This window comes from Pangasianodon hypophthalmus, chromosome 14, assembly GCF_027358585.1.
Source record: "Pangasianodon hypophthalmus isolate fPanHyp1 chromosome 14, fPanHyp1.pri, whole genome shotgun sequence".
Classification (NCBI taxonomy): Eukaryota; Metazoa; Chordata; class Actinopteri; order Siluriformes; family Pangasiidae; genus Pangasianodon; species Pangasianodon hypophthalmus.
The window spans coordinates 11,952,190-11,970,877 of NC_069723.1; the positions used below are offsets into that span (position 1 = coordinate 11,952,190).

General features: G+C 39.8%; 1 protein-coding gene across 1 annotated transcript in view; it reads left to right on the forward strand.

The window, feature by feature from the left end:
* Positions 1–13,007, forward strand: part of rtn4rl1b (reticulon 4 receptor-like 1b) — a 154,335-nt gene extending 141,328 nt beyond the window's left edge. The window contains exons 2-3 of the mRNA XM_034310762.2: positions 8,065–8,516; positions 8,602–13,007. Of these exons, the coding sequence (XP_034166653.1) occupies positions 8,065–8,516; positions 8,602–9,588 (1,439 nt within the window). The 3' untranslated portion in view covers positions 9,589–13,007. The remainder of the gene's footprint in view (positions 1–8,064; positions 8,517–8,601) is intronic.
* Positions 13,008–18,688: the final 5,681 nt, after the last annotated feature.

Sequence of the window (18,688 nt, forward strand, 5' to 3'; positions counted from 1 at the left end):
CCTCGTCTAAGACCAACTAAAAGGAATTAACGCCTCTCTGACATTTATTGAAATCCTTTTAATTAAAATGGCAGTATTAAACATCTGTACTTTCCTTGGCTGCCAACCGCTGCCTCTCTCTCCTGCACCTTTAAACGCTTTTCCAGTAACAAATTCAATCCCCCTCCACTGCCAAATTCCCCTCTGTATTCTTTACATGCTCCATATGGCAGAAGCTTGTTTAGCCCAACTATTTTTAGCTCCTCTGATTTGTCAGCTGGAAAAGCATCCTTGTCACTTCTCCTATACTTGCTTCTTGTTTGCTTATGCTGTGTGTCTTTGTGTGTTCATTTAAGGGCACATATTCATTTGCAGTGAAATCCTTATTATCAAAGATTGACAGTGCCCTGAACACACAAGTGATCTCTCGAATATCTTAACAAATTAACATAATAGAAAGTAATTTCTCAAATATCTTATCAGCTTTCTTTGTATGCACCAGCCACCCTCCTGGGAACTTCACAAGTTGCACCTCCAGCGTTAATCAAATCTACTGGCACATCACATATAACGGTTAAGAGGTGCCAGAGCCACCCATTATCAAATTGTAGCAACACATCAGGAAGGAAAAACACTAGCACTGCAAGCATCATGTAAATCATGTCTACTTAGGTGAGGCACTGTTTGAAAGGGGACATGTCTCCCTCATCACTCAGGTCACTGCTGCGAATATTATACTGGTAATATCGGTCAACACACTGAGGACACACTTTAGATGTAATTGTAGGCTCCAGACCTCTATTCTGCTGAGACTAGGCCATTTCTAAGGACCAGTGCCCTAAAGAGTGCTTCCCATCAGATCTCCCTCATTCACTGCTTCAAATAAAACAAGTATTACATATTGGTCATGTCCACAGAGCTTCTTACCGGTAGTTTAGCTATATAATTTGTATTTTTATTCCATCCTAGAATACATGGTTGTTCTCTAAGGTCTCTTCCACTCTGTGTTAGGTTTTGAAAAAATGTAATTCTGCCTCAGCTTCCAAACCAGTCACAGATTCTAACTGCTTTACTCAAGCGGTTAATAATGCACTGACAGGTAGAGAAATGAGAGAGGTCCTTATAGTCAATGCCGCAGAGTTAGTACCATACCCAGGGGGTACATTTGAATTTGGAGGAGCTCATGTGAGCTGAGCCTTTGGATTATGTTAAAGGCAAGTGCAGCTGAGCACTGGAAATATAAATCATAGTATGGCATATTAGGGATAATAATAAGGATGATGTAATACATTTTCACATTGCTTTATAGAGAAATGCTTACATTTCAAAAGTGCATAAAGCATTTTACAGACAAGGAAATTGTAAACTGTTGTGTATATATATATATATATATATATATATATATATATATATACATATAAACCGATCATCCATAACATTATTACCACCTGCCTAATATTGTGTTGGTCCCCGTTTTGCTGCCAAAACAGCCCTGACCTGTCCAGGCATGGACTCCACTAGATCCCTGAAGGTGTGCTGTGGTATCTGGCACAAAGACGTTAACAGCAGATCTTTTAAATCCTGTAAGTTGTGAGGTGGGGCCTCCATGGATCGGACTTGATGGCCAGTACACCCCACAGATGTTTGATTGGATTGAGATCTGGGGAATTTGGAGGCCAAGTCAACACCTTGAACTCTTTGTCATGTTCCTCGACCATTCCATTGAACAATTTTTACAGTGTGCAAGAGCTCACTCCTGCCGAAAGAGGTCACTTCCATTAGGGAATACCGCTGCCATGAAGGGGTGTACCTGGTCTGCAACAATGTTTAGTTAGGTGGTATGTGTCAAAATAGCATCCACATGAATGCCAGGACCCAAAGTTTCCTAGCAGAACATTGCCCAGAGCATCACACTGCCTCCGCCAGCTTGCGTTCTTCCCATAGTACATGCTGGTGCCATCTCTTCCCCAGGTAAACGATGCACACGCACCCAGCCTTCCACCACGGACCAGGCCACCTTCTTCCATTGCTCCGTGGTCCAGTTCTGATGCTCACCTGTCCATTGTAGGCACTTTTGGCAGTGGACAGGGGTCAGCATGGGCACTCTGACAGGTCTGTGGCTACACAGCCCCATATGCAGCAAGCTGCGATGCACTGTGTGTTCTGACACCTTTCTATCATAGCCAGCTTTAACTTTTCAGCAATTTGTGCTACAATAGCCCTTCTGTGGGATCAGACCAGATGGTCTAGCCTTCACTCCCCATGCGCATCAGTGAGCCTTGGGTGCCCATGACCCTGTCGCTGGTTCACCTGTCATCCTTCCTTGGACCACTTTTAGTAGGTACTAACCACTGCATACCAGGAACACCCCACAAGACCTGCCGTTTTAAAGATGCTCTGACCCAGTCATCTAGCCATCCCAATTTGGCCATTGTCAAAGTCTCTCTAATCCTTACGCTTGCCCATTTTTCCTGTTTCCAACACATCAACTTCGAGAACCGGCTGGTCACTTGCTGCCTAATATATCTCAACCCTTGACAGGTGCTATTGTAATGAGATAATCAATATTATTCACTTCACCTGTCAGTGGTCATAATGTTATGTATATATATATATATATATATATATATATATATATATATATATATATATATATATATATATGAATGATAAAAATCAAGTAAAGCAAAGTCTGTTCATTTAGCTCATTCAAAGTCTTTACTGTTATGTGTGTTTGCTGGAAAGAAGGTAAAAGAAGCCTTGAAAAAATATTTAAGGTACATAATCGGACCGTAATTAACTTTTTTTTTGAATAAAGCTTTAAAGGTACACTATATGCATGATTCTAGGTAAAAGATACCTACTAGGTACGAAAGGTGTAGACTTGAGGGTATCACAACAGCGACAAGGAATGACACAGTTCGGTATTTCTGCTGTATTCTGCTTTACGCCCAGGATAGGCTCCACATCCCCCTCCACCCTGACCAGGATAAAAAAAGTGGTTATGAAAGATGAATAAATAAGTCCACATTGTTAGTACTGGTGAGAGAGATAGGGCCTCCCTGCCTTCTGAACCCTGAATATTACCCCTGGCCATACCCAGTGGTTATCAGTAATATCAGTGCTTTAGGAGCGAACTTGAATTTTCAACCAACGAGACACACTCAGGTGGGATGATCTTTAACCTTCATTATACTTCCAATTAGCTAAGAACCACAAAGCAGGCAGTGTTACTTTCATTAGCTTTCATTAGAAGCAAAACATTTGCTCTACTAATGCCATTTAAGCGTATAAACATGCACAATGATTGCTGCATTTAACCAAGAACAGCAATACAATCACAATAATGATGTTTAGACTAATTAGTGACTTGCTGAACTTGAATTGAATTCCAGGTCTATTAAAAAGACAAACAGAATTAACAGGATGTTTGTCTTTGGAAAGCAGTTATTGCCATTTATCGAACTCTAGACTATAGTAAATAAGGAAACACAATCATAATCACAATCATAATTAACCCCAGACAGATCTTATACTTTTCCTATAATCATATCTTCTAGTGATCATCTGTATCTTCCCAGTTTTTTTTTTTTTGGTCATTAGTTTTATAGACCTGATGTAGGCTAGATTGACATTCATGTCTCCAAATGCTTCATATCACCACAAATCAGAAGCAGTTTATGGCATAATTAGCTGGAATTTTAGACTACATTGGGCTTGTGAGTCTGTAAAACTCCAAGAAGATACTAGACATGCTATTGCACCTTAGCTAGTTCTACAGGTAACTCTGATATTTTGGCAGCATTCCATTAGTTTCATTTATGTCACACTAAATTTAGGACACACTGCTTGATTTTGAATTATTCACTTCCTGTTTCCAGCTTGCCTCTGAATAATTGATAGTCAGGAAGAACCACTTTCAAGCAGAAAAATTTACTGATTGGTTAATACAGTTATTATAATGTAAAACATATAGGTGAGGTATTATATATAAAAAAGAACACAATAGCTTTAAACATGGTTGAGTTCTTTGGAAGGATCAATCATATCTTCCGGGTCAGATTAGGGGATTTGAGCTTTACTTTAATAACTTTACTAACTCTAACTGCTCACCCTAACCTTAACTTGAATTTGAAGTATGAGACTATAAAAAGATCTGGACTAATTTTAGTTAAATCATTTACATTTAACTTTTTATATACTTTTACATTAATACTGCATAGTTAAAACTTTATCTAACATTATCTATGATGGCAGCAGAAATCAGACTAATCGATAGTCAATCTTATTGCTTTGCCCTTTAACTTGATTCTGTGTGTATATGAACATCAATGTGACCAACTCTTAAGGGAAAGCATGTTATTTATTGGGCCGTGCAAGCAAGGTAGCAACAGCCAAGCGCTTATCAGGGTCCTTAGAGAAACACAGGAAATTGAGTTTGTCCAGTGTAATGGTGTGCAGAGTCACAGACACACTGCTTCTCTCCTATTAGCAGCGATGTGTTATTCATGAGGGCAAATTTAGTGTGAACTATGCTTCATTGATATTCAACAGACTGACTTTACACTGTCTGTCTAGGGACCAAAGCCATTCTGTTTCATGCCTTTATTTAGTTATTTTCCTCTTGGTGACTGCAAGGCATGAAAAGGGACTGTGGCCGTGGGGTCGGCAGGGTAAACGTCAAGCCCAGTCACAGCCTGTTTAATCATTCTCCCTGTAACGAGCTCTCAGCTGCATCCATTATACACAGACAGATAAGGGGAAAGGTGCTGAGAGAGAGTGCAAGAGAGAAACAGAGAGAGAGATGGAGGAGGAGAGCGAGACTGACTAGAATAACACCTCCATTGTTCGTCAGCAAAAATCTATCTCTTTTGTCAGGAATTCAAATTGGTATCATTGGCACAGAGGAGCTATAGACGTGTTAATGGAGGATCTATGACGTGGTCCAAACCACCTCAATAATTCAGTTTAGTGAGGCTCATTATGTGGTCAAGCAATATGATAATGCACCTTCATGCTCTCATGTCCCATTTGCATCTCTCTGCATTGCTAAAAATATCTCCTTTCTCACTCTCATTCTTCCTGTGTCTACACTCTACTGGAGATGCAGAGGGGTGTAAATTGTGGTGAGAGGGTTCCAGGAGACACACACACATGCTGCAATCAGGGAGGTGACAGGTGTGAAGCAGTAGGTCTCTGGAGGTAGTTTTCCGCTGCAGGGTGGAGCAGAGAGATAGAAACCCTGTCGCTCAGATGCATATCCCCTGCCTTCCCAGGCATCAATGGGCACCTTTTCTTCCGGCGAAAGACAAGCTGTTGTATGAGCTCACTTCTATGATAGCAGACAAAATCATACTTAGAAATAAAATTTAAAAAGTTTATATGACAGAATTCTGAGATCTGATTGGTCAAAAAGTGTTGATTAATTTTCTACAGCACTGGCTGTAATTCAAATCACAGGTTTACATTAATGCACTTGATCTAATATGTTATCGTTTCTACAGTACCTTATTCACAGGGACATGTTTAGTGGACACTCCAAATCATCTAAACCTAATAATAAATGGATTATTAATAAATGCGTTATTATATAATAACACAAATAAAGCTTTCTTGTTTTGTGGCAAGTGGTAACATGACAAACTAAGTTTTCTTAGCCTCCTAAAACCATTCTACTTATAAACCTTTCTGATAGTGAAACAGTCTTATATGGTTCTACATAGGACCTATAAGGGTTCCCCCAGGACAACCAAAGAACCCCTAAGGATTTAAAATTTGCTGAAAGTATATACTAATCATGGGGAGTTAAGCTTTGGGGTTACAAGGCAAATAAACATTCAAAGCCATGGCACCCAGCTTGGATTTAGTTAGTAGAACAGCTTTGCACATTTCTTTTCTCATCCCCTTAATGCTTCTGTAGTGTAAATATCCTCTCAGATTAGCTATCTTACATCCCAGTTTAATATCTCCACTCTAAACTAGGCTTTTGTAGATGTGTTTCTATTACTAGATAATAATGTGTTTTTTCATGAGGTTCAGCATTTGTAATTTTCTGGGCACAATAATCTCCTTATTTCTCAGCTTCCCAGCATTTATTTTTGCTACATGTGTGAATTTAATTGAATTAGACATCCTCAAATTTCTCTCTTGCAGGTTGGATCAGAAATTACCCCAGATAGAGTGACTATCCAGCTCAGATAAAAAGGACTTCTATCTCTTACCAATTTAATAATCATGTCTGACACATTCCTTTCTCACTGATGCACTGCTTAGCCACAGTGTCAGGGAGAGTATTAAACTTAAATTTTTTATATTTCTGTTGTCTGTCAATGATTTTCATGGTGATCATATTTATAGTGGGAGAGAGAGAGACACAACCATATACAAAGGTGGCTTAGTGGTTGGCACATTTGCCTTGCACCTGCGGGGTTGGGGGTTCAAATCACGCCTCCACCCTTTGTGTGTGGAGTTTGCATATTCTTCCCATGCTTCGGGGGTTTCCTCCCCTAGTCCAAAGACATGTGAAGTAGGCTGATTGGTATTTCCATATTGTATGTGATTGTGCCATGTGATGGGTTGGCACCCTGTCCAGGGTGTTACACATCTTGTGCCCAAGTTCCCTGGGATAGGCTCCAGGTGACCCTGTGTAGGATAAGCAGTATGGAAAATAGATGGATGGAAACCTTTGGAACCTAGTCTGCACAGTTATTTCCTAAATGACATGGAAATGACATGGACCCAGCCTCTGCCTGGACTTAGGGAGTTTTGGCAACTCTGAGACCGTCTGTAATTCAAACACTGAGCCAGGATTGTATTGTTTTCTCACTGACTATAGAATAGTGGAGTCCCCCAGTAAAAGAGCTGTGTTCAATCTGGCTGCTCACCAGGCATACTAATGACTGTCCAACTCTTTCTGATGTGCACATTCATTCCCTATTTTGATATTCGGCTAGGTGCTATTACATTACCTATTTATAGAGGCCTCATGATTTTTGAAAAATGCCTTACCTCAAAAAATATTCCAATAAATATCTGCTTGTCTTCTGTAAGAGAGTAATTCCCTAGCCCTGCATTTCAAATGGAGGAACTAAGGATTATAGTGATGTTAAGAGGTAGAGGGAGCGAATCGATTTTGAGTGAATGACAAGAATCGTGTTTTGAATAATACATTTTTTGAGAAAAAAGAAAACAGCTGTTGCTTGTGCACAAATGGGACTCATAGTGTGAAAAAATTTGCCTTCTCCTCTCTTCTCTTTAGATGAACTGCTGTATAGATCCAACTGAATAGCTTCTAATAAATGTAAAAAAAAAAGGAGGAGAGAAATACTTTGTCTCTTAGGCTTAACATAGGTATATAAACATCTATGCAACCATTTGCAGGCACAGAGATTGATTTCAACAGGAGACTGAGGCTGATAGGTGCATATAGTAGCTGGCTGCAGAATAATTGATTATGATATAGCACATATCTACCTTGATTTGTATGTTTGTGGAATTTTAATTCCACAAAATAAAATAACTGGCTGAAATTCCAGTTATTTTACTTCCTACCACAGCAAAAGCCTGATAGATGGGAATTTGGTATGCACATTTGTTTCCCTGGGCAACCAACAGTGGATAACTACTGGGAACACAAGCTATCAACAAGCATCCCAAAGGCACAAATCATAGTGACCACTTGATAATCTGTAGCTACCAACAGATTGTGCGGTATGTTTGTTATTCATTATCATTTAGCCTCTTCCATTTTTCTTTTTCCTGAACAGCCTGTTTGCTGTATACTGCTGTATTGTGTCCATTATTGTCCAACTTTTTACCATTCTACTATTGCTTTGTCTTGACCTTATGGGTGAATTAATTGCCTGCCCTCCTTGAAGTCAGTTGTCCCCTTCTTTGCCATTTTATTCCGCAACATTTCATGCCTAAATCAATCCTACCCAGTTCTTTATGGTGCATAAGCAGATCCTCCTGCCTATGAGCTCTAAATCTCAAAAACTCAAAATGGTTTACCTCATGATAGGCTGTATTCCAGAAACACTTTTCTGATGCTTTCCCCTTTTTTCTTCCATCTGTGTGTCTCTCTAGGCTGTGGGATTGAGTTCCTGCTGGTGCTCTGTGGGTTGGAGCTGTCCTGGTCCTGCCCGCGCCACTGCATCTGCTACTCTGCCCCCAGCACCATCAGTTGCCAGGCCCACAACTTCCTGTCTGTCCCTGAGGGCATTCCCCCCAACAGCGAGCGTATCTTCCTCCAGAATAACAAAATCCACCGGTTGCTGAGGGGCCACCTTAGTCCCACTACAGTAACACTGTGGATCTACTCCAACAACATCACCTATATTGAGCCCTCCACCTTTCAAGGGTTCACCGTGTTGGAGGAGCTAGACCTGGGAGACAACCGCTACCTGCGTTCTCTATCTCCAGAGACCTTTCATGGGCTTGGCCGTCTTCACGCACTCCACCTGTACCGCTGTGGTTTGAGTTCACTTCCTAATAACATCTTCCAGGGCCTTCGCAATCTGCAGTACTTATATCTTCAAGTAAGTCTCACAACTGTCCATGCTTTTAGTTATGTCATACATTTGTTTTTTGTCATATTTAGTTCTCTCTTCTTTGTCTCTAAAGGATAACCACTTAGAGTACCTGCAAGATGACATCTTTGTGGACCTACACAACCTGAGTCATTTGTTTCTTCATGGGAACCGCCTGTGGAGCCTGCATCAGAACACCTTCAGAGGGCTGCGTGCTCTGGACCGGCTGCTGCTGCACCACAACCAGCTGCAGTGGGTGGACCGTCTGGCTTTCCATGACCTGAAGCGCCTCACCACACTATATCTGTTCAACAACTCCCTGACAGAGCTATCTGGTGAGTGCCTGGCCATGCTGGGTGCTTTGGAATATCTTCGTCTCAACGACAACCCCTGGGAATGTGACTGCAAGGCTTTGTCTCTGTGGGACTGGCTTAAGAGGTTCCGTGGCTCCACATCTTCAGTGGGCTGTGTGGCCCCAGCCAATCTGGCAGGAAAGGACCTAAAGCAGCTGAAAAAAGAGGACTTCCCCAATTGCTCTGGATCAGAGTCCCTGCACCAGAGCAAGACCAAGTTGTGGGCTGGAACAGACAAGGTCTCCCTGAAGCAAGAGCCTCAACCTGCCCAGCCTCAGCAACCACGCTCTCACCACCCCCACCTTGGTGAACAATTCTCCTCTCTGCCCACACCTTTGCCCCAACCTCCCCCTGCAATTAATGGAGTACAGGCAGGAACAGGAGATTCCCCAAATGCGGTCAATCCTCAGAGGCCTGGTCGTTCTCGGAACTGCACACGCCAGCGGAGCAGGAGTGGCAAAGGGAAAGGGCCCAACGAGGTTCATACTTCAAAGGAAATGGCAGACAAGGAGTTTTCCTCATCTGACTACACTGGGAAATATGACCACACATCCCCTGATAGTTTGACCACACGGAGAAAGAATAAATGTACTCCCCGGACCACTGTGCGTCCCCCCAGTGGGGTCCAGCAGGCCACCAACATGGGCAATTCCCAGTGGCTCCACCTCCCTCTCTCTAGTATTGTGGGACTTCTTGTGCTGCTAAGTGCTAGATTCATCATACAGTGAACTTGAAGCTGGTGCATTGTAGCTAAATGAAAACAATGCAGTTCTCAGATCCACTCTAGCTCCAGCCTTCCTAGGCCTCTTTACACAAGTCTCTGTGTGTGCAAGTGCGTGTGTATGTTTTGGGGTTGGGGTGGGGGGATCATTGTGTGTATGTTTAATAATCTGTGTAAAATACTGTTTAGGGATCTTTGCCAGTTAGACACTGAAATAGACACACATGCTTAAGCATCATATGCACATATCTGTGAAATAGATACATATGAGTGAACATCAGATGTGTAATTTGAGCAGGAGGATGGAAGATTGAACTGAAAGAGAAGCAGTACAGGCAGCCTAAACATGCTTTCACTGCCATTGTTGCCAAAATATTTTCATTTACATTTACATGGGTCACTGTAACCTAATCACAAGTGACAGCTAAACAGCAAGACATGCAATTGGAATATAACATCCAGCTGAAATGCAGGGTTGCTCAACTAAAAATTACTATAATACAAATTGCCAATTATAAAATGTTACATTGTGACATAATCTTAACACATTCACAATATTTTTCATTACCTTTAAGTTCTTATATGAATAAATTGCAAAATATCATCCAAAATAAAGTGTTATTTGTAAATCCAGTCAAGTTTTACCTTCAGCGTGTCCTTAGTAACATTTGTTGGCAAAACACAATGTTTTTTTTGACAACAACTGAATGTAATCCTATACATAATTGCCTCATCATTCTGATATATACGTGCCGTGTATTCACTTAATCCCCAACCATAGTGTGCTCATTGTGGAAATAAATAAGTTGAGAAAGATACCATATAACAGCATACCACAACTTTGTTACTTTTAGTGAAATGTGTGACTTTTTATTGCAGTAATGTGCGGCCAAATATTCCTTTCAAGATTAGCTGCCACTGAAAAAAAAACTGAACTCTTAAAATGTCTTACACTTACTCTCTTACACCTGAACAGTCAGGCTATAACCTACTTCAACATTTTACAAGGAAAAGCAATTTGTCAGTTAAACTATACAATGCTTTCAAACTCAGTACACAAACACAAAAACTCCACAAAAAGCCAAATTGTTGTCCAAATACTATCCATTTTAACTCATGTTTATATATATATATATATATATATATATATATATATATATATATATATATATATATATATATATATATATACAGTACTGTGCAAAAGTTGTAGGCACCCTATTTTTTTAGTACAAAATTTGTTGTAGATTTTTATTTTATGACGTCTACATTATTGATTCAGTACAAAAACATTTTAGATTGCCAAACATTAGTTTTCCAGCACAAAATTAAATGTTACAGAAAAATGTTTGTATGTCAGTAAAGAAAGCAGCATATTACATAAGAGACCACTTTTCAGACAAAAAACATAATGAAGGCTGCTGGGTTTTGCTGCAAAAATAAGAAGCAAGTGTGACAGTCAAAGTCTCCAGAAGAACTGTGGCTGCTTCTGCAAGATGCTCAGTAACACTTACAGCTAATTTCCTTATAAAACTGCACACACTGCACCTGAGACTACTATTTTTTTATATAGCAAAGGATCCTCACACCAAATATTGACTTTGTTTCATTTATTACTGTTTACTGCTCTTTATAGTATATTTTAATGTAGAAACATTTAATTTCATTATTTTTGAAGGCATCTTTGCTCTACAGCATTTCTTTGCATGTGCCTAAGACTTCTGCACAGTACTGTATATATATATATATATATATATACCTCATATTTTATTTTGCTACAAACATTGCTTCAAGAAGCATCATCATTTGCACAGTTTGGATTATTTTGCAACAGGACATTATGGAGCCTATTATAACAAGCTGCTATTAATGTTTAACGAAGCAAACAGGGTACATTTGCTTCAAGAACTCTGTGTGTGTGTGTGTGTGTGTGTCTAGGATATAAAGCTCTGAAAATCTAAAGAGTTGTATTTGTTTATTGTCTTCTGTGTTTGTTTGATTTGGCTGAGCTGGGAACTAGAGATGACCTGTAATGGGGCACAGAAACAGGAAGTGCCCTGAGAAGACAAAGGTCAAACTGGGATGAACGTTTTTTGCTAACATCCCTCTGTCTGAACTGCTTATTAAAATGGACACCTTTCACACTTAGAAGGCTGTGAAATCAACAATTCAACAATACTAAGAAGATACGGGAAAATATTCCTTCAAATAACTTGGTGTGATGTATAATAGTGATTTTCAACATACCATGGCCAAAAAAAAGCACTTTTGGAGCCATAGGACAAAAAACTGGGGTCCAGGAGAAAGACAATTTGTCTGTGCTGGAAAGAGGGAAATGTGTGGATGGATGTTCAGTCTCCAGTTACAGGTCCAGGGAATGGCTGGAGAATTGTGCCTCCTCTACTGAGAAATTCTTTGTAAAATATAATGAACTGTAAACAGTTTCGTCAGCCAGTAGATGGATTGTGACTAAGATAATATTGGTACCATGACAAAAACCATGAATGAATGACATTTATGATGACAACAGGGTTTTTTACTTCTCAAGCAGAGAAGTACATTTCTTCACGTTTTGCTTTCTCATTTTTTATTTGGTTATTACATGCTTTAGATTCCATTTTCAAAGAAACTGCACAATCCTTCTTCCTCCACCATGCTCTCTCTCTCTCTCTCTCTCTCTCTCTCTCTCTGTCTCTCCTGCATCACACCATCCTAGTTATTCGATGGTTTAACAAGTTGTTCTCAGAAGATAATACAAAAAATGTTTATAAAGATATTAAAATCTATATCTTCTTATTTTAAGAAGTGCGTCGCCATTTCTTTTTTAGTATTCAGAAAGCAGGGCACTGACAAAGTAAAGAAGTGTTTCCACCTCTCTCCTGTCAGCAAGAGTTGTTCATTCAATCGATGCTCTTCTTTGCAGATCAGTCACTGCCTATTATATCAGAGGAATAATCCAGGTATCTGTGTAGCTCTGTGAGTCTGTCTTATACACACGCACACACACACACACACAAATACTTGGACCTCAATATCACCATCACCCACAAAACTGTGTGTGTGTGTGTGTGTGTGTGTGTGTGTGTGCAATCTCCAAAACATGAAAACTCACATGTAAAGGGCTTCTATAAATCATCTTGAAAGCACCATATTTGAGTCGATCATTACAAATATTAATAGGGCTTTACAGTATTTTCTGGTCTCATTTCTCATCTACTTCCCACTATGATGGGAATTGATCCCAAGCTAAACCGTAATTTTTTCCTACAATAATGTGGGGAAAGCTAGTTTTCCGCATGGCAGAGAAACGATACAGCATTACTTATGAATAAGGGTTGGATGTTGCAGTTACATTGGAAACTATATGGGGCCTCTATCTTTGGGCTCTATCGTTGTGCAAACTAATGACAACATGTTGCTAATTTGGTTGGTTTTTTGCATTTGTGCCACCCTGTCCCGTTTCTTACAATCCAGTTTTGTGTATATATACCTACTGTAACTCCAATATAAATAACTGCCAACTTACTAAATGAATTAGATTATCTGTAGAAAGAAAAAAGTAGTGACAACTAAATAACAGTCAGGCATTTGATGTACATATTGAAAATAATTTAAACATTAGACTCAGAAGACTAATAAATACCACTTGCCAAATTTACTGCCATCATGGAGGAATAAACTGATATAAACTCTGTGTTCTAGAGCATTCATTATGTAACTGAACACCATCAAGAGCACATGAGAAGACAGAAAACATATTTGCTGCCAGTTATGTGAGCCACTTGGTTATTTCTGCTCTAAAACAAATAGCGAGTGAAATTACAATTATGTCAAAAATATAATTCACTCATTCATTTATTCATCTCCAGTAACTGCTTTATCCTGGTCAGTGTGGCAGTGGATCCAGAGCCGATCCCAGGAACACTGGCTTTGACGTGGGAATAGACCCTGGATGGGATGGGACCCTGGATATTATTTTTGTGTTTCTATTATGATCACAGAAACAGGGCCCTTCTTTTCATCTCACACAAGATTTCCATCTTGCTCAAAATGCAGCTTTGTATGTTTAGATGGAAATAACATAAAAGTGGTAATACCTGGCAGTCAACTTCTTTTAAGAGCAATTTAAGTGAAGTCTTTTGATGGGACCTGGGGAATTTTCTAATAATACTTTGTGCCCCCACCAACACTAAACACAGATCTACTGTCTTGTTAATTAGACAGAAGGGAACAAGAACAATGTAATTTGTCAACTTGTATGAAAACAGTCAAAGCTGTTTGTGCTGAGATGTGAGAGGCACAAACTGTTAATGCTGCTAAGAGCTCTAGGCTAAACTGCAATCCTGTCAATGCTGTCAGGTTCTGGGGAAAAAGCAGCTCTAGCAAGAATTCTGCTCCCACGTCAGTGTGTTACTGGAATTTATTTGTAAGGGAGAAGTTGCCTTACAGCTGCTAAATATACCCTCAACTGAAACCTGTTCCATTTAACACATGTGAACAAAAAAAATTAGGAAATGTATGACATTTACAAGATTGGAGAGGGTGGAGGGGTGAAAGAGATAAAGTAGACAGAGAACAGATGGTGGAAAGTGGGAAAAGGTGGAGGAGGTATCATGGGGCACACAAGGGGTCATGAACTGCTGGAAAACGGAACCGGTAATGATGAGGAACCAGAGGATACTGACCAACAGTAAATGCAAATATGTGATTTCATTTCCACTGTGTGATGCGACTGTATAATGCTGATAAAAAAATCTATCATTTGCAGTTTAACAAATGAGAAAGCTTATCAAGAAGTCTGAGAAAGAAGTGAGCATACATGGATTACTTCTTTTCACTGCCGTGCGAGTTTGATGCTTAATTAAAAAGCACGCACTTAGAAAATTAAAAAGGCAAGCAAGCAAGAATGAGAGAGAGATGGGGAGAGAGAGAAAAGAAAGTTTGTGTGTGTGTATATAAATATATAAACATATATATGTGTGTGCATATGTTTGTGTGTGTGTGTGAGAGAGAGAGAGAGAGAGAGAGAGAGAGAGAAAGAAAGAGTGAGAGAGTGAGAAAGAGAAAGAGAGGCAAAATCAGGAGAACATGATAATTAACAGCGAAAAGAATAAATCACAAACACCATAGCACCTGGCTCTTAAGCAAGCCCTCCCCCTCTTCCCTCGTTCTCTTGCTTCTTCCCCAAGTCCCTCACTCCCCAATCAATCACAAACTAATATCGCATCCCTCTATAGAAGCCCTTCAGTCTCTCTGCAGTGCTTTTTATTCAGTTTATTTATTTAGCCTGAAAATCCTATCAGTCCTCTCACAACACCTCACTCCCTCCAGTTGAGGCGTCTGCATATAAAACAGTAGGATAAGGTTATATCACTCTTCTCCACTCTCTGCCTTGGCTGACCATGAAAGCCTGTAATGTTCAGTTCCTGAAGTAAAAGACTGAATTACAGTACTGTCACACAGAAAATGAATATTTCTCACAAATCCCTTGACTTTTATTTGACATAGTTTATTAGCGGCCTGCTTGTATTTTTCCCAGAGTTATGACTGAGGCTGTCTGCGTAAGTGAAAGCCCTGCTGTGGGAACATGCTCTGTGATGTTTCCATTGGCTGTTTGGTGATTTCCAGTGGAAGTTTATTACAGTTTTGGTAAATACAGTGGCCTCTCCCGCTGCTCTCCCTCACAGAGCTCAGTCCTGCTGAAAGTGCCTCTGTCAGGCCTGCAGCTGATCAATGACTGCAATTAACAGAGCAGATCGATTTGTGCAAAGGGAGCCCAGGGAGCACGAGCCTCTAGCAGCATGGCCCATAGCCCCATCAGTCCTGCACAAATCCCAAGCTGAGACAAGCCCCTGAGCAGCACGCCTAATGACACACACACTGCACTATCTCTCCTCTGACTAATCACACACACCCTGCCACTGACACCATACACATTTCAAACTATGAAGCTACATTGTCCAGGCTAATACCAAGATCCGAAGGCATAAATGTGAAAATGGATAAATGGACAATGATGATTATGGACAAAATGATGTAGAGTATACCAGATGTATGTCTCGTATATATAGAAGGAAGAAAACATGACAGGATGTGCTGTTACAGGAAAATAACCAATGGCAGAGTGGTATGATGGGGCCCAATTTTTCACTAACAGCATGTACCAAAGTGTTTTCCTCTTTACTACAACAATTTGCCAACAAGTAAAATTTTTGATTTATTAATCAGTGACACAGCATAAATTTTATTCATTTATAGTTCCAAGTAGTTAACAAATTACTTATGGAACATACGTGAAACAAGTTAGTTCCTATAATCATTTATATTATAGCAGTTATAAATAAGTCTTCCCCTCACCAGCCTCTTTTTATTTCTCTCTTTTGAAATTAATAAAACAAAACAAAACAACAACAACACCCGTTAGCTTACCAAGAAACCAGAAAGTACAAACGCCTCTGTCCCGAAGACTCTACAAAGCGCTACAAAGATACAAAAGCACACATACAAAGCTCTTTACATATTAGAACGAGTGCATTAATATAAACCTGTGAATTAAATTCCCAGTCGTTAATCAACAGCTTCTGACTAATCAGATTCAAGAATTCAACTGAGCTGTTTCCTCAACAAAATTCCTTTTGTTGTTCAATTAATACTGATGCACATTTGCCTGATGGACAGTAGACGCTACTCTGATGTTTGAGCTATTTATGCTGGAGTTGGGTTCCATGCTTAGTGTACATCCCCAAACTAAGTTGTAAGAAATGGAACAAAAACTTTTAATCCTTCACTTGAAGTCAGAAAAACACAGTTTGGCATTGCATCTGTGCTATGAGGTGGGGGCTCTGCAGGTGGTAAGAAGCACATTTATGGACACGAGTGGGATTGAATATCACACTCTTCCAGCAAATTTCAAATGTCTCACCACCTGTTGCCTCACTCCACCCACATCAGTGCAGGCATGTTTACATCCGATCACAAAATAGCAGCTGAGAGCTCACATGAAAAAAAAAATAGCTTCACACCCACCCAAATTAGAAACATACTGGAGTTAACCAGGAAATTACATTTATACAGGCACAAAAATAGAGCCTTAAATCTAAACTTGCAGTAACACAGGCTTTTCCTGACATTATTAATGGCATTCTGTAAGTACAGTACATTAGCTCAAAATTTATTCCACTAACAGCTAAATCAGAAAAAATGACTTTTTAATAAACCTCTAAATTGAGTACAGGCAACCTTAGAAAAGCTAAGCCTCAGTAGAGGATTCTCCCATGTATAGCAAACAACCTCAGATTGACCAAGCAGTTAAACTGGAGATTCAGGACATGCTGAGAATCATGTCGAGGTTAAGACACGCAGGTGCTGAGTCCAGGGTCTTCCAGTTATTCATAGCTCAGAAAATGCATTGTATTTAGACCTGGTTAGAATTGGCAAACCTGATCTTGTGAAGAAATCTGTACACATTCAAACAAGCAAGAGCTATGAGGTTGGATTTAGATCAATTAATGCAAATGAAGTCATAAGTAATCCTGCCTCTATACATAATCCTTGCAATTTTTTTCACATAAATTGAATCATACAAATTGTTATTCCGTATGGACAAATAACATCCATTTCACATGGGATATGTGTAATATTTGCTTACATGTGAAAAACATGTGAAGGCGCATTTCAACATTCAGGCATTGAAATTGCACATGACCTCAAGTAAGCATCATGTGAGTAGTATGTGGTCATGTGAACAATTAGTATATGAAAATAAATTAATCACTGGAAAAACCACACATGAAAAATAACAACATACTACAAGTGAAAATATGAGAGACATAACATGAAGTATCTACCAACCACATGTGTAAATAATTTGATTATTCACATGTGACTTTACAGTAAGAGATGAACTTTTTAACTCCAGTTAGATAAGTGGATGAAAAAAACCCATAACTAAGTGTGTCAATGAAAAAGAAAACTTAAAAAGAAAAGAGAAGCCAGAAAATGTTCTGTTCTTTTTCCATAATGGGTTTGAATAAAAATGAACTCCAAACTAAAATGGGCCAAAGAAGACTCAACATGAGGTCACTGCTGGTCATTGAGTCGGAGCTTGTTAAACAACAGGAATTTGACAGTTTGGTGGATAAGAGCTGCAAGGTGCAAAGCAAGAAAGAAGCCAGTCACCTAAGATAAGACTCCCGTCTGCTTATCGCTGAGACTATTAAAACACTCATAATGGACTTGTAGTGTATTAACATATACAATTTATTTTGCATGTACTGGTTGATCAGGGCTGCATGCATTGGTTTGTGCATGGGAAGTGGGGAAAGTGACCTGCTTAGATTCCTTCCCACCAGCCAATGATTTACTAATCCATCCCAGAGTGCAGTGCAACAAGATTCTCATCTTTAGTATTTTAGCATTTACATTCCATTTGGTCTCCACATAAATATTCACATATGGATTTATGTAGTCATGCATACATAGTCAGGAATCTAACAGTTCAGAAACACCAAATGTCTGAAGCCTGAGCTTATTTTATCAGGTGTCACTCATTGCTCCCTCACCTCCAAACACAATCGAAAGCCCAGCGGGAATGCAGCAATGTTTTTATTAGCATATGACCTGATCCATCCACACAAACTCTCTTAGTGGTGTTATCCTCTCGCCTCATCGCTGCTGCCTTCCTCTCCCTGTGGAGCGGCACGCTACCCTCTTGCAGCTCTTGCTAGATTGCAGCACTGCATAAAGTTTCATCTTCTACAACAAAAGAGGCAGACACACATGGAGTGCCTCTCTCTCCGCCTCCTCACTTTCTCTCGCTGTAGGAAGCCGCAACTCTTCTGAGGCCAAGTTCAATTTCGTCCTTCCATTTCACTCACTCTTCTTCACTCTGTCCCTCCGTTTTTGGTCTCTGTTCATCCTCCCTCTTTCCCTGCTTTCCTGCCTGCAGCAGCAGCATATTTCCATATACAGTATATAAACCCACAGACACAACAAACAGAACAGGCTGTAGAGATCTCTCTCTGCATTTCGACCTAATCTCTCTGCAAGGCATTTTTTAATGAATTACAAAAGGAAGTCATATTATAAATTATGATGCAGAATGTTTC